This window comes from Terrapene carolina, unplaced genomic scaffold (assembly GCF_002925995.2).
Source record: "Terrapene carolina triunguis isolate 2854851 unplaced genomic scaffold, T_m_triunguis-2.0 Scaffold95, whole genome shotgun sequence".
In the NCBI taxonomy this organism is placed as follows: Eukaryota; Metazoa; Chordata; order Testudines; family Emydidae; genus Terrapene; species Terrapene triunguis.
Window position 1 is genome coordinate 33,280,227 of NW_020664446.1, and position 26,056 is coordinate 33,306,282.

A 26,056-nucleotide genomic window follows, 5' to 3' on the forward strand; every position below is an offset into this window, starting at 1 on the left:
GTGGGTAGCATGGGAGGAAAGGACTTTATGGAAGCTGAGAAGTTGGGGTTTGATCCTCATACTTCAGTCTTGGCTTTCTTGCGGACTGGGAGAACGCCTTCCTCCTCCGAAGCTCGGGGGGTTTTCTTGGTGTACACCACCCCAAAAGCAGTCTTTCTGGTTTCTAGAATTTAAAAATGAAAAAAAGCAAACTACGTTCAAAACAGATCAAGTAAAAGTGATACTAATATGTTAACTGCTTATTTCAGTCTGTTTCCATACCTGTGCCTAACAAGTACTTCTCCATCTCCCCCCCACAGATAATGCTGGCACAATGCAATGGATCTGAATTATATGTTATTAACACAGTGCTTCTCAAATTTGCATTCTGTTGCCCATTTCATATGGGAGATAACCCCAGACTGCCTCACTCTGTCAATCCCAAATTCCCTCTTTTCATGTGGCATTGCATCCCTTTGCTCTCTATGGTAGCAGCCTGTGCATTTCACACAGCTATGGAGCAGTAAAATATGAGCATTCAAACACATTTAAAAAGGCAGCAGAGACAAAAATGCTCAAACCCAAGAATAAACAGTACATATTCAAAAGTTTAATTATTTCAGTCTCCTGCGTTATGCCACAGAACTGGTTAACAAGATGCTAACAAGGTCATTTCATCCAGCTTTGCAGAGACATCTGGATTCCTCCTTCCCAAAGGAAAACTTCAAATTCTCAAATTTTGGAGAACAGATTCCTGTATGTTTCACACAAGGACCATTAAAACTTGCATTCCACTCACATTCACTGGGTCCTCCAGACACCCTGCTCCTCTTCTTCAGGCATAATTATCTTGACTTTTGGCATCACAAGACACCACAGGCAATAGGGAATGGAAAAGGAAGTGGGACCACTAATTCAATCCCCAGGAGTGGCACGTCTGTTCATCTGCTCATCCTGATGCATGCAAGTGAGTTTACTACCTACCATTCCTCTATTTCTTGGGGATCCTCCTGTGATGTCTCAGAGGAGTTCAGTGGACTTGTTCTGGAACTACTATTGTGGAGAGCACAGTTTCCACACTTCACTGACTTGACATAGGAAACATGCACACTGAACTTTCAGGCACCATCAGTAGGGAAAGAGCTGAAGGTCTTGTGTACCAGGAGGGTGGAGATGGTTTAAAGTTGGTTATTGTTCCAGTGCAAACCCGAAGTGCAGATGTTCTGCGTAGGTATAAGCAATGACTTGCACTGGTCAGTTATGAGGCACATGGTTATTCTCGTACATAAGACCCAAAAACGGGTCACCAATATTAGGCAGGATAATATCTATACATTGTATTTTCTATGGTCTCAATTCCTGAGATCCTGAATGTAGAGAATACAGGAATTCTTGACATAAGATAGAGAAGGGGCAAATATGGCTTTCAGATCCTTGTAAACCCATGAGTTAGGAGGCTACAAGATAGTAACTGAAGGTAGAAACTAGCTCTTGAAGGTGACTTGAAAAGGAGAGAGAAAAGTGGGCTTGTGCCCTGAAGAAGGCCGGAAAGGGTTTGTGCTTTTTTAAAGCAGAAATTAAAAGATAGAAATTCAGGTGTTTGTTTTGCCTGGAGACTACAGCAACAGGAGAACTAATTATATTATAACTTCACAAGAGTCAGGAGACAAAGCTGAATTATTAAGAGAACAAGGACTTGTTCAGACTGTTTAAAACTCTGTTTTCCTTTGGCTACAATCAATGGACTAATGAACATTTTAGAGAAAAGATGCTTCTGTTAAACATTTGACACCTTGCTTCCCTTCAGCTAAGGCGTGCAATCTCACAATAGTTACTTGCATGACCCAATTTCCCCCCCACCCCCCCAAGAGATGCTCCAGCAAAACCAGGGAACATCAGACTTGATATACCCAATATTTATGAAGTTAAAAAAACAAACAAGGAAAAATAAAGATTATCCTGAAAGACTGAAAAGGCCTTTAGGACTTCTTGATATAACAGAAGCAGCTAAAACTGTCAAACCCACTTAAAAATATCTTATACATTGGACAACTGGTTAGAATAAAAAATCAAGTGGATTTGTTTCAGTTTAATACCATAGAGAGAAAAACAGTTTTGCACAGACTTGTAATAGTTTTAAGTAGTGGCAGTGTGGCTTTGCATTAATCAATTAGCACCTAGTTACAATAGTAGGGCATAAATAACCCTTATGCTAATTCTGCTAATTTTACTAGATGCCCAAAAATCCACAATCAAGGAAGGCGGCCATATTGGTTAAAAAATGGCTTAGAGGGAAAGTGAAGGTAGCTATAAAAAATAAAAAACTACTACATAAATGGAAGAACAGGGAAGTTGACAGTAATGAATATATAGAAGTTAGAAATTGTAGAAAATTGATAAGGGAGCAAAGGGACACAAGGGAAAAGCTATGGCTAGCAGAGTTAAGGACAATAAGGAATTTAAGTATATTAGGAACAAAAAGAATTCTGATAATGGTATTGATCCATTAGTAGATGGACGTGGTAGAATTATCAATAATAATGCAGAAATGTTAAATAAATATTTCTGTTCTGTATTTCACAAAATAAACAGATGACATAATGTCATCATATGATAACACACTTTCCATTCCTCTAGCATCTCAGGAGGATGTTAAACAGCAGCTACTAAAGTTAGCCATTTTTAAATCAGCAGTCCAGATAACTTGCATCCAAAATTTTAGAAAAGCTGGCCGAGGAGCTCACTGGCCTCTTAATGTTGGTTTTCAACAGTCATGGAACACTGGAGAAGTTCCAGAAGACTGGAAGAAAGCTAATGATGTCCCAGTATGTAAAAAGGGTGAACAGGGTAACCTGGGTAATTATAGGTCTGTCAGACTGACATTGATAATTGATAATAGAGTGGCTGATACGGTACTCGATTAATAAAGAACTAAAAGAGGAGAATGTAATTAATGCAAATCATCATAGTTTTATGCAAAATAGGTCCTGTCAGACTAACATGATACCTTTTTTTAGGATGATATTTTAGAAGATTACAAGTTTGGCTGATAAAGGTAATAGTGTTGATGTAATACACTTAGACTTCTGTAAGGCATTTGACTTTTGATTAAAAAAGCTAGACAAATATCAAATTAACATGGCACACATTAAATGGATTAAAAACCGGCTAACTGATAGGCCTCAAAATGTAGCTGTAAATTGGGAATCACTGTTGAGGGGATGTGTTCCTACTGTGTTCGCACAAGGATATATTCTTGGCTCTATACTATTCAACATTTTATTCAATGACCTGGAATAAAACATTAAATCACCACTGACGAAGTTTGCCGATGACACACAAATTGGGGGAGTGAGTCAGGTCACTAATACAGAGCAATTCAGATCGCCTGTTAAACAGAGTGCAAGTAAATAATATGTATTTTAATACAGCTAAAACATAACTGTATACATCTAGGAACAAAATGTAGGCCATTCTTACAGAATGGGGAACTCTGTTGTGGGAAGCAGTAATGCTGAAAAAGATCTGGGGGTCATGGTAGGTAATGAACTGAACATGAGCTCCCTGTGCGACCTTGTTGCCAAAAAGACTAATTCAATCGTGGGATGCATAAACAGGGGTATCTCAGGTAGGAGTAAAGAGATTATTTTAACTCTGCATTTGGCACTGGTGCAACTGCTACTTTAATACTCTCTCTAGCTCTGGTGCCCACAATTTAAGAAGGATGTTGAAAAACTGGAGACATTCAGAGGAGAGCCACGAGAATGACTAAAGGGTTAGAAAACCTGCCTTATGGTGATAGACTCCAGGAGCTCGATCTATTTAGCTTCACAAAGTGAAGGTTCAGAGGTGACTTGATTACAATCTGCAAGTACCTACATGCAGACCAAAAAATGGGATCTTCAGTCTAGCAAAGAAAGTTATAACATGATCCAATAGCTTGAAGATGAAGCTAGACCGAATTTAGACTGGAAATATGGCATACAATTTTAACACAGAGTAAATAACCATTGGAACAATTTACCAAAGGTCATGGTGGATTCTCTGTCACTGACAATTTTCAAATCAAGATTGGATATTTTTCTACAAGATATCCTCTAGGAGTTATTTTGTATTATAAAGGAGGTCAGGCTAAAATGATCACAATGGTCTGTTTTGGCGTTGGAGTCTATGAGTCTGGGGTAGTTTAATTGGTTTAGAACAAGGCTACCACCCAAGTGCTGCACTAGGCATTTATTTAGCTGTTAGGATTATAAAATGTGGTTTCATTTACAAGCCCTTAAGGTCGAAGGCAGAATAATAGTCACAACACAGCCACAGTGTTTTAAACTCACCAAGCTATAAAAAGCAACTAGATAAAAGTTTAGGCTTTATTTTCCTCTCCTGAAATCTTATTTGTATTCCATGTGAAAATGCCTTGCAGAAAGGCCAACTGCAGTGTGTCTGAAAGGATACACATGTTGCATTTTGGAAGATGTAACATTTTTCTCCAGAGTATTTGAAAAAGCTCAGCACTTCTGAACAAAATTTCTTGTTTTTTAAAATTCCTTTGCATCCCAGGATTTTAAAAGTGGACATTTAAAAATCGAAAATACATTGTCAAACTTCAAATCAGGCCTTTACAATAAGTAGATTTTTTTTTTTTAAATCTAACTTAGGGGGCATCTTAATTCTGAAGTATTAAAAAGCAATGGCATAACACAGACTTGAGTGTTACCCTCTTCAGTATGCTTGTTCAATCTATCTGCACCTAAAGCATTTCAATCTATTCAAAAGCACTTTACTTTACAGAAGGATGAAAACTGATACAGGCAGTTATAATGGCACCTAACACCACTTGTCAAGTATGCTAGTATCCCCAAGCCATACTTGCAATTTTCACCAACACTAATTGGAAAGATGCTCCTCTATGTGTTGGGAAGAAAAAAACCTCCTATATATGTGTATTGCAAGCAGACAGGAAACATACCTTAAGAGAACCTTGCAAAAGAACTGCTCACTCATCTTGGGTAAGCACCTTTTTTGGCCAGGTAAAGAAAATATCAGCTTTTTTCAACATCGTGGTAAAGGGTGAGCAAGTACATTTTGTCAGGGCAATGCCGTTTCAATATGCTACTGTCACTGCAGATTTGGCAGGAGGATAGAGGCTCACAGTGAATAGGCTCAGACTTTCACATGAAGTCAAACCTGTCATTTACAACAGTTTCAGGTCCCACCTGTTTTGTAGTTTGAGTTCCAGGTCCAGACCCAGTGTGTATCCACCTCATAGAGCAACTCAGTTCTGGCATTAAATTATTTCTATGGTCAAAACTGACCAGTCATTCACACCACTTATTATGGTACACATGGCAGACCTCTCTTACAATGAAAGAGATTCAAACCAGAGTAAACAAATTAAAATAAGAAGTTTCTAAGAGGTGACAGAGTTTTTATTTTATTTAATTTTTGGGGGGGGAGGAGAGGAGGAATCAGTGGCACACTGTAAAGTGGCTAATTGGGAAACTAAGATGTTTAAATTGATATATGGCATGTTGGCTTATTCATCTCTATGCGCCAGTGAATGCAGCACATAATACAACTGGAAACTTGTTGATTTCCACTGCAGTAGGTAAGAGTCAAATTGCCTTCTGCCTGTTGTTAAATGATGACATATATGAGCATATAAAAATTACAGTCGTTGTATAGATTTCTATACTGAAAGCACAATGATACAAGTTCTAATTTTCTAATACTTCAGATCATTGCATCTCTATTAGTAGCATTTCTTAGCAAGCAGAGAACACTGAGTTTGATTTCACATCAAACTTCACAGTGCTCTCACAGCATATGTAAAATGAATAAAGTTGATGTAAAATGAAAAGTCACAAAGGGAAGACGGGGCATCTACAGAAATGCTTAAAGAGGGTGAATGCAACAGAATCTGCTGTCATTTAAGGCCAAATCTTGATCCTATTGAAGTCATTGGCAAAGATCCCATTGATCTCAGCCAGTCCAGGATTTGGCCCTTATGAATCAAAATGCTATTTTGCTACATAATGTAATAGACTGATGTGTGGTTTGACTCTATGATCTGTGCTTTCCCAGAGGAGCCCCATAAGTAGTAGTATAAGTATTCCAAGGCAACCACCACCACTGGTAGAACCATTCATTTCCTCTTACTCCTTGTGGGAGGCCACTGCACTGATGGAGAGAAAAGTACATGGAATGGAGAAGAGGCACCTGTGGATCATCACCTAGAGAAAGAATTCCAAGAAGACTCTTCCTTTAAGAGAGGACCCAGCACCATTTGGAAAATAAAGTGTCAGAGCTGCATTACTAAAAAAAAAAAATTATGTAAGTTAACATGAAACAGAAGATAGTTTGGCTGTTCACTCACCTCCATGAAGAAGGACTGCTCTGCAGTTGGTAGAAATAGCTGCCTTGGCGTCACTTTCAGACAGGCCAAACAACAAACCTCTGTCACCTTTGTTAAGGAGCTTAGTGTACAAAAAGGAGTGAACAGATTAAGTGGTTCTTTCCCCGGGTGTAGATCTGGTCACTTGACAAATAACTGGAAACTATCAAAGCTGCAATTCAGAATGACGTCTTGCATAAAGTTACCCGAAGAGTGGTACTATTGTATGGGTGGCACTTAAAATATCGAGGATCTGATTCAATGCCCATTGAAGCCAATGAAAGTACTTACATTGTCAACATTCTATTGATTCTACTGTTGGATCAGGCCCTAAGCCGAAGAACCCATTCCCTTTTGAGGACAGAACCTTCAGTCCAGTTGAGTATTTTTCTCCAGACTTGTCCCTGTCCAGACTAGCCTTTCATTGGAGTTAGGAAACCATGTTTAAATGCTGTTCCATTGAACCTGGTTTGAAACGTGGTTTTGTAGGGCACTGTGAAAGGGACTAGGAGTTGGCCAGAACATGGAATTTCCATCCTACAGAGTATTCTGAAGCCTTGCGGGAGGTGGAGAATCCTCCTAATTTGGGAAGAAAAAGAAACTTGGATCTACTTTCTACATGGGACAAAACAAGTTTGCCACTCTCCCATGCCCATTCAGAATCCTGATTCAGGAAGGAAATCATCAACTGGCCTCGTGGTGTGAAATACAGCAGGTGTACACATGCCCATATTCTCCAAAAGTGACAAACTAGAATGCGGAGACTTTACTCTTTTTTTTTTTTTTTTTGTCAATTGTAGTATTAGCATTCTCTGGTATTAAAGCGTGAAACCAAAATCTGTTTCTCAGATCTGACACTGTATTATAAAAGCATTATAGTTTACAATCACAAAAGAACCCAAACACTCCTACTGAGGACAAAGCTAATTAGAGTTATTTAACAGTCTTTTTATAGTTGCAATGCTTATGATGAAAGAGTTCTAGTACAGGTAGATTGAACCTTACCTTTTCATTGAAAGGTTTTATTTTATTTTATTTTTAAACTTTGTTTTATTCAACACTGCAGTTGGGGACATACACTAAAATCTCTTCTATATTTCTAAAGTATGAATTTTGTTCTGAAATTAATAATTCAAACAATCTTCCTGCTGCCATGAGTTCTGTTACAATCACTATGTATTGTATCAAGGATCCGACCTACGTAAGTCACAAATTTTAAAGAGGTCTGGAGGGTGGGGGAGAGAAAGGCATAGAAATATTTTTATTGCAATATCAAATATTTAAAAGTAAACTGCAAGTTTCCTATATTATTCTTAAAGATCAGATTTTACTTGGGAAAGGATACAGATTAGCCACATCATAAGGACCTCGAAGTTCTAATGGCTAAAACAGACAACACAAGTGTGAATATCTACACACCCCCTCAATGTATTTTAGAGAATCACAGTTTGCAAGATAAGATTATTTACAGAAACTATCAGCCATTAACTGTTAATTTAAATTTCATATAATCATGGGTTCCCGAGTTGCTGGAGATGCTAACATGACAGCAAGACAATTGCTTTCACCAAGGGAAAACAGGAAGTGCCCACTTCCACTAGCAGAATTAAGAAAATTCAACAATAAAGTGATACAGAGGAAACCAAAAGAAAAATTCAAAAGAGTAATTATATTGATGCTTATATTTCTAGCAGAAATTTATTTACATTACATTTATTTACATTAAAAAAATAGACTTACCCTTTCAGCTGCACTAGATATAATTATGTTCTAAAGAATAAAGGAAAACGAGCATTAATCTTAGATAAATGTTATTAATAAATTGAAGATTAACATAAACCCAACACTAATACTCCTATGAGTATCATTTGAAGTTAAGAGTTAATTCTGTTGCCCTATCTAGCAAAAGTATCTGCTGCTTTCTGGAACAAGGAAATCCATGAAGATTGTGTATTATGGCTCCTTGGAAACAATAAACCAAAACCATCTATCAGCTCTGCATCATAATTACACTCATTCCATCTACAGCTGTGTCTGGCCTGGGTCAGCTGACTCAGGCTCACGGGGCTTGGGCTGCGAGACTGTGAAATTGCTGTGTAGATGTTCAGGTTCAGGCTGGAGCCCAGGGTCTCAGACCCTCCCGACTCATGGGGTCCCAGACCTCAAGCTCCAGCCTGAGCCTCAATGTCTACACAGCAATTTCACAGCCTTGTAGCCCGACCCCAAGTCAGCTGCCCCAGGCCAGCTGCAGGTGCATAACTGCTGTGTAGACGTACCCTTAATTACAACCCCTCACCCACAGGTGTGAAAAAGCCAGAGTTACATCAGCTATGGGATGACCCAAATAGTCTGTCTCTCTGTTTTGGAGTTGAACACACAAAACAAAACCCCTAACTCTTCTGAGGGCTGGATTTTTAAAAGATTTTTTGATGGGGATTGGAAAAAAAAACAAAAAACCCACTTCTAATTAATTCAGCAATGGGGAGATCAAATCTTCAGCACATTTTGGTCCCTATTAACAATTATACTGGCTAAAAGATCTAGCCTGACGTCAGCCAGTGAGAACCCATTGGTATCATCCACTGACTTATCACCACTAATACTGATAGCCCTCAATATCAGCATCTATGCATTCAGATTAAAATGGTCGGTGAAGGAAGAATACCACAGTCCTCTCCCATCTCCCTGGCTGGCTAACTCCCCTCTTTCCTTCACTAGGCTTCTATGGGACCCCTAGGCCATGGCAGAGGGTGACTGTTTCAGGGGCTCACACATCCCAGTTCTTTGCATAGCTGCCACAGTTTCTTTAATGGTGAACCCCAAAGGACTCCTGCCTGTAATGACTTGAGATAAGGTGCTCATGGAAACCTACCTCTAAAGCATTAGCCTTAAAGATCTCTCATACCATTTTAAAGATGAAAATAGGGCTGTGGGATTCCTTTTCAGGGCAAAGCCTGAGCTGTGAGGTCTCTGCACTCTTCCCGCTGACATCACTGCCCCTTACATACCACACGTCCCCAGTTAGGGGGATATGGCCCATTTGCTGCTCTTCTACATGGCTTCACTTGCCCTTCGCTTTCCAAACACAAGGAGTGGAGCATGGATTTGAGGAGAGCAACTGCGTGCACAAGTAGGAGCTCTGATTACCTCAGAGCTATTTGCATTTCCATGGAACGACCTCACTGTCTCCACTATGCACAAGACTTCTTCTGGTGCTGAGCACGAAAGAACGTGCAGACCCCTATGGCTCAGAGAGCACTAAAAGCCAGAAGCAGAAGTAACACATAGAGGAACTCCCCCCCCCACACACATCAGGAAAGATCTCAGGAGATGTTTTTGCTTTGCAGGTCACCTTTAAACCTGCTTACTATGGATCTCAAGGGTGCTTTTGAGTTTCAAGGGTGTTGACTGCTTCAGCTGGAAAAATTAAGCCTGCTGTTTTGAGCTGCAGCAGCCAATTCCTGTCTTCCAGACTCTGTGCAGAAGGGGAACAGCCAACAGAGTCCAGGAGGTGGCAACACCACAACTCCCCTTAGCTGGAGGGAGGCCAGAGGAGAGTCCCTGCCCAGTGCTGAGGCACGTGGGCACGGGAGGCTGAGAAGAAAGATTCAGGAGGTGGTGCTACCTATCACATCTCCACAGAGAAAGGGAAAAAGAAAGCTGAAATTCCTCCTCCTCTGCATGTGATGTGAGGCCCCACCAGGATTGACAGGTTGCCCTAGTGGGATGCAACATATCAATAGGAGGGACATGAGGATCTTCAGATATAAGACTTCCTTCATTCCTCAGTTTCAGAAGCAGGGCAGAATGTAGGACAGAGCTATTTCAGCCAGAAATCTGCCCTGTGGCAGCCAGCAGTATGGGCTTGTTTTATGTAATAGGAGTTTAGTGATGTTTTCACTTAACTGTTTTTAAATACATGCAAGATCCTGTATTTAAAGTATTTTGTAAGATATGATATGGTATGATACAATAGTTTAACATATGTACAGATGCCTAGATCTACAAGATGTGCTTTTTGTTATTTAGAAATTCACTACATACCTTTAACAATATGCACAAACATCTATTTTTGTGCAAATCTTAAGTCTCCAGGACTGTTTTTTGTGAATGCCCTGCATCGCCCCAGTATTATAGCTGCAGTAACTGACAGGTTGCTCTGAAAAAAGTCTCGACCATTTTAAAAGCATCGGCCTTAGAAAATATTAGCTGTTCCACAGCCAAAGATATTTGTAGTTGGAATTATGGTTTGCACGTATTGGCAGGCAAAGGCTCAGTCATGTGTTCAGAAATTCCAGCATCAAACCTTCTTGAAACTGCTCAGCTGATGCAACTCCAGAAGAATCTGAACAACTGACTGAATTAATTGTATTTCGGTTTGAGAGCTCACCTTTCCTTTGCAGATCTGCATCAGACTCAGAGCATTTGAAATTGTGTATCTTCTCATTGTGGAGTCTTTGATGGCAGGGGTGTAAAGAAGTTCAAAGTAAACACCGCGATCTATTGCCTTCACATGAAAGAAAGAAAATAATCAAAAACCAAAAGCAGAGTCGCATACCAATCTTACAACTAGTGTCTATTATTGATGACTTCTTCGCTCAGTTCTACCGCTTTATATACAAAACTAACGTGCGGCAGGAATTGTTCCAACAGAAACACACCGTAGTCTGAAGGGTGAAAATAAAGATATTGTGTCTGTATGACATGTAAATGCACTTGAACTTAAGACTGTCAGGTAACTGAGGCTTATAATAAAAATTAAAAAAAAAGCTCTCTCTTCCTCTCTACTTGCCCGGCTGTAATAGGCTTTCAGATGAGAGACAAACACAGTTGTTCAGCTGCAAGTGTGGAAGTCTCAAAGCGTGAGAGAGAGAACAGTGGGAAGTTTCCTCTCTTCAGAAGGCCAATCATGGCTCCAAACTCTGAAGATCTGGTTAATCACTGGAGCATTTCATGAACAGATAGGCACTGTAAAAATCGACAGAACACTCCTTCTGCAGCTTCACAGCTGGCCCTGAAGAGTATCACTTTCCAAAGTTGAGGGTTCTCCCTAGCACCCATCACCATAGTACTCAAGTACTGACTAATGGAGAAGTTATTCCGGAAGAAGAGTGAAGTTAATTAAATCTTCCCCACCCCATTTGACAATTTTTGAAGGAAAGTAGATTGTAGTACAGTTTGTTATTATTATTTCTGTTGTGGTAGTGCCTAGGAGCCCAGCCATGGACCAGGACTTCATTATGCTAGGTGCTGTACAAACACAGAACAAAAGAGCATTAACCCACCCTCACAGCCCCTCTGTGAAACAGATATTCTCACTTTTGCAGATAAGCTCCTGTCTCTGTAGTCAGCTCACTGCACAACACTATCTCACACTAGCGTTATGGAGCTTTATAGCAAGATGTTGCAGTACACGAAAGAGAACCTTCTTATTTCATTTGTCCAATTAGCTGCTGTGCCTGTCCTCCACATACACCCAAGCATGAGGTTTATCAAACGTCATCACTAGCGCTGGTCAGAACCAGAGAAACCTGCCTGCCAAACAGGTTTCAGTCAGAAACCTGACTGATTTCCTGCCAGCTTGCCTGCCCCAGTCCTCAGCAGCCCACCAGATGGACTGTGCCAGAGCTGGGGCTCTCAGGGTATGTCCACACAACAATGTAAGCCTCGGGTTAGTGGGACTCGAGTCAGCTGACCCATGTCAGGGAACCCTGTGCTTGAGTGTCTACACTGCATTTTAACCCTAGGTTAAGGATTTTCTGACCAATGCTTGAATCTAGGGCTCAGTGCACAGACCTGAGTCAAAGTAACCCTATCCCAGAGTGCCTAGCGCCACTTCTCTCCCCCCGCAATGTCAACACTCTAGGCCTAGGAATGTGATGCACTGTGGAAAAACGCTACTGCCCACCCTGTTTCTACACTGGGGTGGTGCCATTGATGCGACTCAGGTGCCCATAAGAAGCCCACAAGTACATAAACTTCATAACTAGCTCCTCTGGTGGCTGTCTCAGGACAATGACTGCAGTTTGAGGAGGCTTTATACTGAACTACCATCTAATCTGAGAATTGGGCTCTCTACCTCTAGGCTGAGTCACATTGGCAGGAAAATGCCCATGTGCACCCGTTCTCAGGATAATTAGGACATCAGTGTTCAGGGCTTTCAAACTATTGAAATGAAACGTTACAATTATTAATTTTTAAAATGGGATGTTCAGCAAAGGTGTTTTTGTTTGGTTGGGTTTTATTTATTTTTGTCTGTTTTGAAGTTTGACATAAAATGTAGGTTTCAGAGGAAAAACACTCCCACCCCCAACAGCTGGCTGCTGCTGGCTGCAGGGTGGTGAAGTGCATCCCTAGGGCTTGGGGTGCAGTGTGCTCCAGTGTACTCCATTTGCAACAGAGTGGAACAGACTGCATCACAAATTGTTGGCATAGAGAGGACTAAAGAAGCTGCCCCAGGGAACTCTGGGATAGATCCCAGAAGGCCTCTGGATGTGAGTCAAGCTGGAGTTGCGTGCACACAGGAAAGCAATAGGGCTCGGACCCTAGGCCCCAGCTTAACATGGACTTGGACCCTCCAGTCCTGCAGGGTCTTGGGGTGCTAGGTTTGAGACCTAGGTTAACACATTTGGTGTGTGGACACAAGGGGAGGTTAGGCTTGAGCCCAGGCTTATATTGGTGTGTAGACATACCCTCAGGGTCCCTGTGCTGCCCAGCTCCCCACATGGAGAACTGCTGGGGCTCTGGGAGCCTCAGAAACATTTTGAGAGGTCAAAACAAAAATGTTGTTTGGGAAAAAAAATCTGAAACAAGATGCTGAAATTTCTGTTCTGTGAGAAATTTAGAAATTTCATTTTTCATTCCATAGCAGAACAATTTTTTTTGTTATTCCTATGGAACAGGAATTCAAGTTTCCAGCCAGCTCTAGCTGTACATTTTCAACAACAAGGACTAAAAGCTACCCATGGATGCCCACCCATGAGTAACTGCTACTGACAAGGAGCTGATGTTGGTCCATATTCAAGGAAAGAATCTGACCTAAGTATCCAGACTAAGTTGTGTGGGCAGGATTTTATTTATAAAAGATAGTTTATAAATGCCTGATGCTTTGTTTTTACTCTAACTTTTATCCAGTATCAAATATTCAGCAATTCCATTGGCTGGCACTGATTTCATTTAATGAAGCACTGCCTTACACAGATGAGACCTCAGTATAGTCATGGTGTAGAAAAGTAAGGAGGGAACACATCTTCAAAGAAAAACCACCCTGTAGTACAAGAGCAAGAAAAAAACCACTCCAGTGGAAAACCTCAGTTGTGTTAGTATTATATACTGAGTTTAATAGCAGCAAATGTTTTAGTTGCAAATTTACCATGTTAACAGGGGGTCTTCGGAAGTAGAATGGCAGCTTTTCTGTTACATTTATGCATATCAGATCCACATCTAGATTTGTGCAAGCGACCTACATCACAAAAATACAAACAGATAAGGCACCTTTAAGTGGGCTGCTAGCTTTAGACATGCAGACATTTGCTATATCACAGATATGTCAAAGGGATTTCCAGCGTAGTCTATGTTTTAAATCCAAGAGCTGTTCCACAGGGATACCAGCAAGACACTGCAACAGTGCCATGTGGGTATGTTGGATTTATTTATTTTTAAAGCACTTGGCACTTTTAAAGCACTTTTTCCATTAAAATAAACAGATAGCTTAGCAGTGGGCATCATTGCTTTGCTCTCAGTTGGTTGTAAGGCACCCCTTAAAGTGGGGTTAGCAAAGTGATCCACCCTTACCAGACACATTGCTAATACAGCAGAGCCTCCTTTTTCCAAACAAACTGCAAAGTTACTTCTCAAGTCCCAGAGGGATGATTCTTATTTGCTTTAAGGAAAAAGGATTTGGCCTAGGACAGCAGCACTTCAGACACTGCTAAGTGACTGTGGTTTTGGGTGACCAACTTGAGACCCATTAAAGGAGCCTGATCTTCAGAAAATGCTCAGCACCCACCTTCTGAGGGTCTCAAATTGGGTGCCCAAAATCACTACGCACTTTTAAAATCTTGGCTCCAGGCTACTAGGGTACATCCCCACAATTTACATTCTCTTTGAGAAGAAAAGAGCTAAATGTGGCCAATGAACTGTCTAGAGACAGTTAACTCCCCATGAGGGGACCACGTGAATCATATAATTTCTCACACAAGACATTAATTGCATACACTGTCTTGTTCATGCTATATATGCATACACAGTAAAGATGATTATAGGGGACCAGATTTTCTGGTCCATCAAGGCCATTTTAAGGCTGGAAGCCATAAAGTGGCTGGAGATGGTCAGTGCAGAATTCCCTGTGTGTGTGTGGGGGGGGGGGGGGGAATTCCCCACTAGCACAACCTGAACCAGCCAAAGAGCCGCCCCCAATCCCTTCTCCCCACCACTGTAAGGCAAGTAAGCGTGTCGGGGTTTTCCAGGGCACAGCACAGAGCTCGGCAGCTCCTAATGAGGGAATTGCATGTGGTTCCCTGCAACATCACTTCTCTACTCTGTCTGAGCACAGCTTGGTTGGAATGGAGAATCTAGCCCATACGTTATCACCAGGTGCGCTGCAAAGCAGAACCCAGCTTCCCCCCCATTTTCTGTTTCTCAATGAAGTTCAGTTCAAAAGTCACTTTTGGTTTTTTGTTCTAAAATTAGCAATGTAGGGTCCTCCCTTCATTCTCTTCACTCAACACCCTGGCAAATTTTTTGGAGGTGCTGAACCATGTCTCATAAGACCAATAGCAGAGGTGTAGCTCTCCCACATCCCTACCTACTAGCCTTGTATATCATCACTATTCCAGTCCTGCAAGGGGCTTACCAAGATCCTCCAGGGAAGAGAGATTAGGAACACTAAGGTCTAAAATGCTTCAGAAGGCCATCTTTATACATCATAAAGGAGACGAGTAAACACTTCTGGTTTTGCTTCCTGGTCCCTTGAAGAAGGGATCTCTGTTAATCAGCCTGTGTCAGGGCGAACTCGACCCACACTGGATGGGGAAGTGTTAACCCTACATTATGGGATGAGGAAGCCATGCCTCAACTCTACTGGGCATGCTCCAAATGCACTAGTATAAAAGGGAGAAGCTCAGCTCAGTTGAGGCGGACTGCTGGAGAGGAAGGACACACGCCGTAGGCTCCAGCCAAAGCCCAAGGCCGTGGGAGCCGGAGACGCCGCAACCCAGGCAGATGCCAGGTTACCCAGGGAGGCCTCACAAAGTCTGGAGTCACCGGCGCAGACTGGGGAACCTGGAGACAGCGGAGATGCTCAGGCCGCAGCAGTGGGAACCACGGCAGGAAGCAGCCCAGGGGAATTATATAGTGGCTTGATTAGTGAACCAGAACCTTTAGTCAGCATGTTTTGGTTGGACCCCCTGCTGACTCAGTGGCATACACTCTTGACACTACCAGGGCCCTGAGCTGGGGCCCGGTGGAGAGGGAGGGCCTGGGCCCCCCCACCTGGGCCGCTATCACCCCCCTTTTTTGTGCGTGACTGACTGAGGCCACTTGGTCTTACTGCTCTGCTAACAGGGCAGATTATTGACTCTGACTGCTAGGCCTTACTGCCCTGCGGACTGGGGGCGAATCCATTGACTTTGGCCACTAGGCCTTACTGCCCTGCTAACAAGGGCGGAACCATTGGTTTTGGCCAGCAAGCCTTACTGCCCAGCTAACCGGGGCGATCCTGGTGACTGTGATTAGGCTCTACTGCCCAGCTATTGACTTTAGTCACTGGGCTTTACTGCCCTGCTGACGGGCGAATCTGTGAACTTTGCCACTAGGCCTTATTGCCCTGCTAATAGGGGCAAGTATATTGGCTTTGGCCACAGAGACGTAAACATGGGCTACTTACACCCTGCCCCTACAACCCTGTCACACAGCCCACATTGCTGTAATGCAAGAGTCTCCAAAGCACAATTGTTTTACACCATGTACAAATGATTCCTAGATATACTGAAGAGGGCTTTGAGGAATATTGGCATTCCAAAATTTAGGCCCCATTTACCCTCCGTTTCAAACCAAGTTTGATAAAGTGTTCAAAATCAGTTTAACTGCAGTTCTAGCTTAACAGATTTCCAACCAGCTGGCTATCCTATCAGACACCCATTTAGATGGAATGCTGTTTAAACTGAGTTTAAGTATGGTTCCTTGGTCCGAGTATGGACAGAGCCTTAATCTATTTTTATCCCCTTCCTTATCTACAGTCTAATGCTATCAACTGGAAAGATGGGCAACTCATAGGACACCTACAGGAAATTGCAATCATCATTTTGGATTCTCTTTGGCTACTTACAAACTTTCTTTGATATTTAAAATGTCATCCTGGCCATTCCTGTTATCAAGATACTGACAAAGAGCCAAGGGGTTAGTGAATTTAGTGTGTAAATGTTGACAGTGAGCACAAACAACGCCCTCATTGGGCTTTGAATCATCCCCTACATGGGACAGCAGCAAGGGCACAGGAACTGGAGACAGGAAGACACAAACAAGCGAATGAAAACAAAGGATCAGTCCACATTGCAATAAAACACTCACGGCTGGCCTGTGTCAGCTGACATGGGATTGCAGGGCTCAGGCTACAGGGCTATAAAACTGCAGTGTAGACATTCAAGCTCAGGCTGGAGCCTGGCCTTTGGGACCCAGCCTGAATGTCTATACTGCAGTTTTATAGCCCTGCAGCCCAAGTCAGCTGACACGGGCTAGCCACGCGTGCTTTATTGCAGTGTAGACATACCCAAAAATACAAAACAGAAGTTCCAGCAGATGTTGTGTTGTGGGATGACAGAGAACCAGCCTCTCTCCACTCCTGAGTTGATTAGGAAAATATCTATTCCATGTCACGAATGTGCCACAACTGGAGGGGGAACTGTTCAAATTCAAGAATACCAGCCCGGACTCCCAGTGATTAGGAGCTGTCACAAGGAAAAAAAAGGAAAAGCCAAACTAAATAGAAGAAAGAAGCATATTTAAAGGGAGAATTCCTAAATTGTCAAGAAAGTTGGAACATTTGCTGAGATCCACTCTACTCCAGTAACTGCTCAGTCTTTGGATCAACCAGACAAGTCACACAGAGTCTGGTTGCCCAAACTTAAAAAGAAAAAAAATACATGGAGTCCTACCACTACAGCTCAGATCATGCACCCTCAATGGAGACAACAGCCTCATCTGGTGGACACATTGGTGTTAGCAATAAAATAAATGAGTTATCCCTTGAAATTCCCAAAGACAAAAAGGCTTACACTTTGGCAAAGTGATATTTTACTGATGAAGCCAATAAGATTTAAATGTTGACGTCTGAAGGAGATGCTTCAAAGGAAGATCAGGTAGATGCTAGTGAAATACGACCTACCTATTAATTTATTTAACAATCAACAGGACATTCAGGCTCTAAAGAATAATGTATTGCTCTAATTTCTTGTGTAGTCTGAACATTCCAGTTCCAGTTGTTTTACATTGTTACTAGTGCCTCCTGGAAAGATCTTGAGCCACCTTAGGATAAAATAAATAGAATCATAGGACTGGAAAGGACCTTGATAGGTGATCTAGTCCAATCCCCTGCACTGATGCAGGACTAAGGATTATCTAGACCAGTGGTTATCAAATTGGGGTACACATACCCCTAGGAGCACACGAGCTCTCATGGGGGTAGGCGAGAAAAATCCTCTAACGGTGGACAACACACTTTATTTAGTAAGACTTGGCAATCTAATCAATGTTTAATCTCCATTCAATTAAAACTGAAGCCATACTGGTGCAAATTTCCTTTCTGCTTTGTGACTCAGAATCAGAAGTTTTCAAACTGTGGGGCGTGCCCCCCTACAGCAGGGGTGGGCACACTACAGCCCGCGAGCCGTTTTAAGCCGGCCCGCGACCCTGCTGAGGAGCGAGGTCTGGGGCTTGTCCCACTCTGGCGCTCCAGCTGGGGTGCTGGGTCGGGGGCGGCACCACGCAGCTCGGCCCCACTCTGGTGCTCCGGTTGGGGGCTGCACCTCTGCCCCATCCCTGATCCCCCTCCTGCCCTCTGAACCCCTTGGTCCCATCCCAGAGCACCCTCCTACACACCAAACTCCTCATCCCCAGCCCCACCCCAGAGCCCTCACCCCTTCCCGCACCCCAACCCCAATTTCGTGAGCATTCATGGCCCACCATACAATTTCTATTCCCCGATGTGGCCCTCGGGCCAAAAAGTTTGCCCACCCCCGCCCTAGAGGGACAAGGAGGAATGTTCACGGGGCAGGGCTTGGGGAGGAAGCTCTACCTCACCTCATGGGGCCACCCAGTCCGTCTGGTTGGGGGGGGGGGGGGGGGAAAAGAGGTTGCAACCAAAAACTGTAACTCAAGGGAGGTAGGGGGTTTCAGCTCAAAAACTTTGAGAACTGCCACTCCCATCCCCATCCTAAGCGTTCCTTTGAACCCCCAGGGGGGCACACAGTTTGAAAACCTCTAGAAGCTGTTGCTAAATGGAAGGCAGAACCCCCCGCCCCTGCACACATTGCTTCTGCCTATCTCAGATGGGAGTACGTGATAGACTACATTATTTGGACAGGGGTACGCAGCCCAAAAACTTTGAAAACCACTCATATGGACCAGCCCTCACAGGTGTTTGCCTAACCTGTTCTTAACCTCCAATGATGGATACAGATTCCACAACCTCCCTAGGTAATTGGTTCCAGTGTATAACTACCCTTAAAGTTAGGATGTTTTTCCTAACCTATATCTCCCTTCTTGCAGATTTTTTCTGAGGTCATTTGCATCTTTCAAAACCTAAAAACAGAAAGAGTAAGACAGTCCAAGGCACCTTAGAAAACTATTCAATAAGAGGAACATTAATTTAAAAGAAAAATCAATCAAATGGGAGTTTTCTTAAACTACAGTTGTTACAAGTAAGATTTAAGATTACTATGGCTGAAAGATATTAGAAAAAAAAATCTTTCAGTGTATTTACTTTATATAGTCAAATTCTACCTCTGTCAGTTTCCTGTACATATGAGTCTTTCACAAGGCAGAGGTAAACAATTTTTTTTTTTTTTTTTTTTTTTTTTAAAGCAGGGAAGTTTGATGGTTATACTACAAAAATAGGCTGGGGAGGCAGGAGCATACAGTGGCAGCTGTAGTAACAGAAAATAGTTTTCAGTCATTTTTTTAAATAGACTCCATTCCAAGTTGGCAGACTTCCTTTGAAAGTGAATACTGGCATTCCCATCAAGAGATTCAGTAGTTGGTAGTCCATCATCTCCCACGTTAAAGATCAGTTTGTTCACTGTCAGTCAGATTAGCAAAAGCAGACGGTTACATGCTACTCATGCTTGGAATTACGCAGTTAGCAGAGAAGCCTAATGAGTTTTCAATCAATGAATCCACATGACAATTTTATGTGTGCAAAACATTTTGATAAATGTCAGGTTGTGTCAGACCGTCAGCCTGATTGGGGCACTCACACCAGCTACACAAATATCGCACATTTTAACACTTTGTATACGAGACACAGGGGGGTAGTGAATGTCTACTGCCTGACTAGTTAATCCAGAAACCACTCTGCATTAGATAAAAACGAACAGGAGTACTTGTGGCACCTTAGAGACTAACAAATTGCTCTAATAAATTTGTTAGTCTCTAAGGTGCCACAAGTACTCCTGTTCTTTTTGCGGATACAGACTAACACGGCTGCTACTCTGAAATCTGCATTAGATAGTGCTTTAGAACCAATAGTTTTCTGGCCGTGGTGTTTGTTCAAGATATATTGACAAAGAAACAGTACAACTTAGTGTGCAGTGGAATGCTCAATAACCACCGGAGTCTGATTGCACATTAAGTGTATTTCCACAGCAACTGTAAAATGCTTAAAAACATGATGGCCAGAAAACGCAGTTGATCAAGAAGCCGAACCTTCTCCTGTCTGACAGAATGACTCTGAAAAGATATGGTACTGTGAGGGGAAAATGTAATTTCTACTACTAATTATTTGTATTACCATAGTGCCTAGGAGCATCATGGACCAGAACCTCACCATGCTAGGTGCTGTACAAACAAAGACAACCCCTGCCTCAGAGAGCTTACACTCTAAGTAGAAGACAAGAGACAACAGATGGATACATGCAGACAGATGGAGTAGGACAAGGAAACAATGAGCACTATTGGTCAGCGTGATAGGCTGTGATTTCAGGTCACTAGTGGCCTAACCATTGTCAAGTTTTCTGTAGGCTTCACAGCACAGGTGAGTTTTAAGGGGGGATTTTGAGGAAGGTAATGAGGTGGTTTTGCAGATGTTTACAGGGAGCTCCTCTCAAGCCTGAGGAGATGGAGGGAAAAAACCCACAAAAGTGCTTGTCTGAAAATTAAACAAAAGGGAGATGGAGGCTGGCATTATGAGCCAATTGGAGGCAGGAGAAAACCTCTTGATACTCAGTGAGAGATGATAGGCAGGGTGAATGTCACCTTACTGGATAAGAGCAGAACAAATTTTCTCTATCAACTACAAAAACTGAACCACATTAGATCATATTCAAACACACGAAACTGCCTTTATAAGTTGACAGGAATAACAATACAAATTTTAAAAGGTATAAAATAGCTGTATTTTGAGTGATAACCAATATGAGAAGCAAGCCTTATTTAACTGGTTCCTGAATATATATCACAGAAAGACTAAACCACTAAAGGTGAATCTTTCTCAGGAGTATGGTGTGGAGCCCTTTCACTGTGATAGTTTGTAGTGTCCAAAACATCTGTTTAAAATATAAGAAGATTTCTGTGTAGCAACACATTCAGAGACTGAATCTTTACCAATGTCATGGGAACAGGGTAAACCTGAAAGTTTGTTTTGAACTATCACACTATTGTGTTCAAGAAAACTACAGCTTTCCCTTAAATATTTTTCTCCTCTTAAATGCTTTTGCCTGGGTTTACTTCACTTCCTGCAGCTTCAGTGCTGCCCTTGGCAGCAGAAGGGAAAACTGCACACAAATATTTTGTAAGAAAAACCATGGTTTTGCAAGAGCAAAGCTTTCTCCTCCTACATTTGGCAAAAGCCAGTCTCAATGCCAAGGGAGACTTTTTTTTTTTTTTAAATGGAAACATTTGATTTAGGAAAATACATTCTACATGTGCAGAGACTAAAGAAGCAAAGCTGTGTCCTGCCCTACCCTCCTCCACCCTATTTTTTTTTTTTTTTTACAAAATGATTGGCTGCTATTTCCATATGGCTTTTCAGTAACAGATCTCAGACTTTTTTTGTGGGGGGCAGGTAGTAGGTCAGTGAGACAAAGTCACCCACAAAACCCCACTGCTCAAACATTTAAACCCTACATTCCTTCAGTCATCACAAAGCATCATTTCAACAGCGTTCTAAAACAATTCCTACTAAGCCAAAGAGCTAATGAGCTGAGGAAGGTGTTTAAATTTGGGAAGTCAAATGGTTTGAGACAAACTTTCTAAACACTTACAGCTTAACATGGGTAATGGATGCTTTTCTCTCACTGCCACTCGGTGTGCTTTTTCTGCCTTGCACTCTATCCAGTTTGAGATGAAATCCAAGCAGAACACTTGCCTAATCCAACCCAAAGCACTAAACATTATTCCAGCATTGGCAGCTACAATCACAAATGGATTCTCAGATGCGTCGAGAGAGGATATATATATGTGTATTTAATACTTACGTGAAACAGTTTCTCTGTCTTTGGAAACACTGCTATGATGTCATACAATCTTATATTTGTAGATGTTGATCTCTGACAAAAAGGAAAAAAAAATCACGCTAATTTATGGAAGATGCTAAAGGTATGTACTATGAAAATTGCCAAAACAACTACTAATAGAAGCCACGCTTCTCCAATTGTGAGTTGTAAAACCAAACCACTCCTATTAAGGCTCTATTAGCAGCCCTATCTGCTGACAGTGTTTCACCACGGTCATTATTTTGGCGCTCATTCTACACAATAAGTAAAGCACTAGCGACTGTTTGCCTTGTAAGCCACACACATGTCCTACTTTATCACTTACATTTTTTAAGTCCTCCCCTCGCCCAAGTTATTAGAACACCCAGCAAAACTCCCTGGAGCCTCAGGAGGGAGGAGGGGAGAGGGATAGTTATGCTGGAGTTCAAGTTTAAAAAAAATTAAACAAACAAATGCAGTATCAGCTCTATTGTCATATTTTAAAATCTGAACTCAAGTTCTAGAGATGGGGTGATGATTTCATGTTTTAACACTTCTTCCCCCACCTTATCACATGGGTTGGTAGCAACACTTTACTTGAAGCCTTCAGGCACGGGAACAGAACTCTGATTTCTCATGGCAGCATGTTACACCATTAGTAAATCACCAGTGCAGAGCACATCCCAGTTTTATAAAGTGACATCTTCAGAGAATGATGTGATCGTAAGGAGACATTATAGCTCAGCAAATTAGTGCAGTATTTTTTGTGAAATCCATAAAATTTCAAAAATAACATTTTACTATGAAGAGAAAATACAACTTACAAAATAAATACATTTTAAAACACTTACCAATACATTGCAGTGAGAAGGATCAGAAACTACAAGTGTTAGTCTGGTTACAATTTTAATTGGTTTGGATTTTCCCTGTAAGCAAAATAAACCATCAAAGAGACTGTTGATGAAAGTACAAAGCAAAAACCTAGCTAATAGATTTTCATGCCTATTATTATAAATAGAGAATGATGTTTTGTTTATATTTTTGACTATACCAATTTTTTGATCACTTCTAAATATACTCTTCATATTTTTGTCTTTCTAATTTTAATGCTTTGCTTCTGTATTTTTTTGGTACATTTCTGCTCTTCAGGAATAGTGGATTTTCTTGTATTTATTTGACATCTGTTTTTGCTTTAAACAAACGAACAAAAAATCAACACAGCAGAGTAACAACACGTTTTATTGTGTTACCGCTACTGTTCTCTAATCAAACAATAAGGGCACTACAAATGCAGTTTTAAAATTGAAGTCCATTTTTATATATACACCTCTACCCCGATATAACGTGACCTGATATAACACGAATTCTGATATAACGTGGTAAAGCAGTGCTCCGGGGGGGTGGGGCTGCGCACTCCGGTGGATTAAAGCAAGTTCGATATAACGCGGTTTCACCTATAGTGCGGTAAGATTTTTCTGGCTCCCGAGGACAGCGTTATATCGAGGTAGAGGTGTCTTGCAGTTTACAGAAGATAATGCTGCCCACTTCTCGTTTACAATGTCACCTGAAAGTGAGAATAGGTGTTTGCATGGCACTGTTGTAGCTGGTGTGGCAAGATATTTATGTGCCAGATGTGCTAAAAATTCGTATGTCCCTTGATGCTTCAACCACCATTCCTGAGGACAGGTGTCCATGCTGATGACGGGTTCTACACAATAATGATCCAAAGCAGTGTGGATCGAGACACGTTCATTTTCATTATCTGAGTCAGATGCCACCAGCAGAAAATTGATTTTCTTTTTTGGTGGTTTGGGTTCTGTAGTTTCTGCATCGAAGTGTTGCTCTTTTAAGACTTCTGAAAGCTTGCTCCACAACTGTCCCTCTCAGATTTTGGAAGGCACTTCAGATTCTTAAATCTTGGGTCGAGTGCTGTAGCTATCTTTAGAAATCTCACGTTGGTACTTTCTTTGCATTTGTCAAATTTGCAGTGAAAGTGTTCTTAAAATGAACAACATGTGCTGGATCATCATCCGAGACTGCTATAACATGAAATATATGGAAGAATGTGGGTAAAACAGAGCAGGGGACATACAATTCTCTCCCAAGAAGCTCAGTCACAATTTTAATTAACACATTTTTTTAACAGGCGTCATCAGCATGGAAGCATGTCCTCTGGAATGACGTCCGAAGCATTAAGAGGCACATGAATCTTTAGTGCATCTGGCACATAACTATCTTGCCACGCCAGCAACAACAGTGCCATGCAAATGCTTGTTCTCACTTTCAGGTGACACTGTAATTAAGAAGTGGGCAGCATTATCTCCCGTAAATGTAAACAAACTTGTTTCTCTTAGCGATTGTCTGAACATGAAGTAGGACTAAGTCGACTTGTAGGCTCTAAAATTTTATATTGTTTTGTTTTTGAGTGCAGTTATGTAACAAAAAACCCTACATTTGTAAGTTGCACTTTCATGATAAAGAGATTGCACTACAGTACTTATATGAGGTGAACTGAAAAATACTATTTCTTTTGTTTATCATTTTACAGTGCAAAAATTTGTAATAAAAAATAATATAAACTAAGCACTGTACACTTTGTATTCTGTGTTGTAATTTAAATCGATATATTTGAAAATGCAGAAAAACATCCAAAAATATTTAATAAATTTCATTTGGTATTTTATTGTTTAACCGTGTGATTCAATCACGATTAATTTTTTTGAGTTAAACGCGATTAATCCACAGCCCTAGTTAAGATTTTGTCACAGTTATTTTTAGTAGAAGTCATGGGCAGGTCGTGGGCAATAAACAAAAATTCATGGGAGCCCTGACCTGTCCATGATTTTTACTAAAAATAACAGGGGGAGAGAGGGCTGAGGGAAGGAATGACACCTGGATCCTCATGGAGGAGGAGGGACTGACAGCCCCAGCCCCACTGGAGGGGCACAATCTTGGCTCCAGACACTGCCAAAGCCGCGGGGCGGGCGCACACAGCAGCGGAGCCGGCCCCAGCCAAAGCCATGGGGGAAGGGGGGCACAGTCTTGGCCCAAAGGTACGGGGGGGTGGAGGGGGAGGGAGAGAGACGCGCATGGCCCTAGCCCCGGCTGAAGCTGCAGGGGGAAAGGAGGGGTAAGCACAGTCCTGACTGTGCCCTGACTGCCTGAAGCCAAAGTCATGGAGGTCCAGTAAAGTCACAGAATCCGTGACTGACCTCTGTGATTAAATTGTATCCTTAACTATCATGTGCAGGTGGAATTTAAACTCTAACATACCTGTACAATAGGCAAAGATGGAAACAGTTCTGAAGGAGATATTGGTTTGACAATCTCCTGAAACAAAAAAACAAACAAAAACACCACGGTTAAAATGTCTTAAACATGGGGGATAAAAAATTTAGGCTCAAACTGTACAGCTTCTAGATAGACGGGGTTACAAAATGGTAGTTTAGTCATGTACTGAAGGATCCTGTAATTCCCTAACTTGCTTCCTTCTTAGATCACTCATCTAGATGTATGCATAGTTATGAACTTATTACTAAGTACAAATAAAGAAAACAAGAATAAATATTGAAACAGAGCCCTACCTGTTTCTTTTCTTTGAAATCAATGACATGGTTAATAGCAACAGTTGAATATCCCACTAGAAAAGGTAAACATATGGTAAGTTTTTTTTTGTCCAATTTACTATTTAATAGAAATTAATCAGAATAGAGAGATTTAAGATTAGCAATTAAACTCCACACATCATTTACAAATCTGAACGGTTTCTTTGTGTAATAATTTGAGATTTCTGAAAACAGAAAATCAGTAGGAAACATGATTCCTTAACGTTAAAATCCCCCCCCTTTAAATACATGAAGAATTATGGTCCCAGTCCTGCAAACAATTATGCAAATGCTGAATTGTAAGAACACAAGTAATCCCAGGAGAAGTTAAAATGTATTGTATGATGTCTGGGGATCTAGTCGAAAAGGAGTCTGGAAAACCACGTTCTCTG

At 41.5% G+C, this 26,056-nt stretch overlaps 1 protein-coding gene across 1 annotated transcript; it reads right to left on the reverse strand.

Moving 5' to 3' along the window:
- On the reverse strand, window positions 1-25,754 carry RPP30 (ribonuclease P/MRP subunit p30; the record flags this gene model as incomplete). The annotated part of the gene is made up of 10 exons (XM_026651072.2): window positions 1-163; window positions 6,356-6,435; window positions 7,719-7,756; window positions 8,114-8,143; window positions 10,764-10,880; window positions 13,746-13,835; window positions 22,063-22,134; window positions 22,911-22,985; window positions 25,333-25,389; window positions 25,644-25,754. Coding segments are annotated over 10 exons (777 nt in total), but the record flags the coding sequence as incomplete, so codon positions are not given.
- Between the last annotated feature and the right edge of the window lie 302 nt (window positions 25,755-26,056).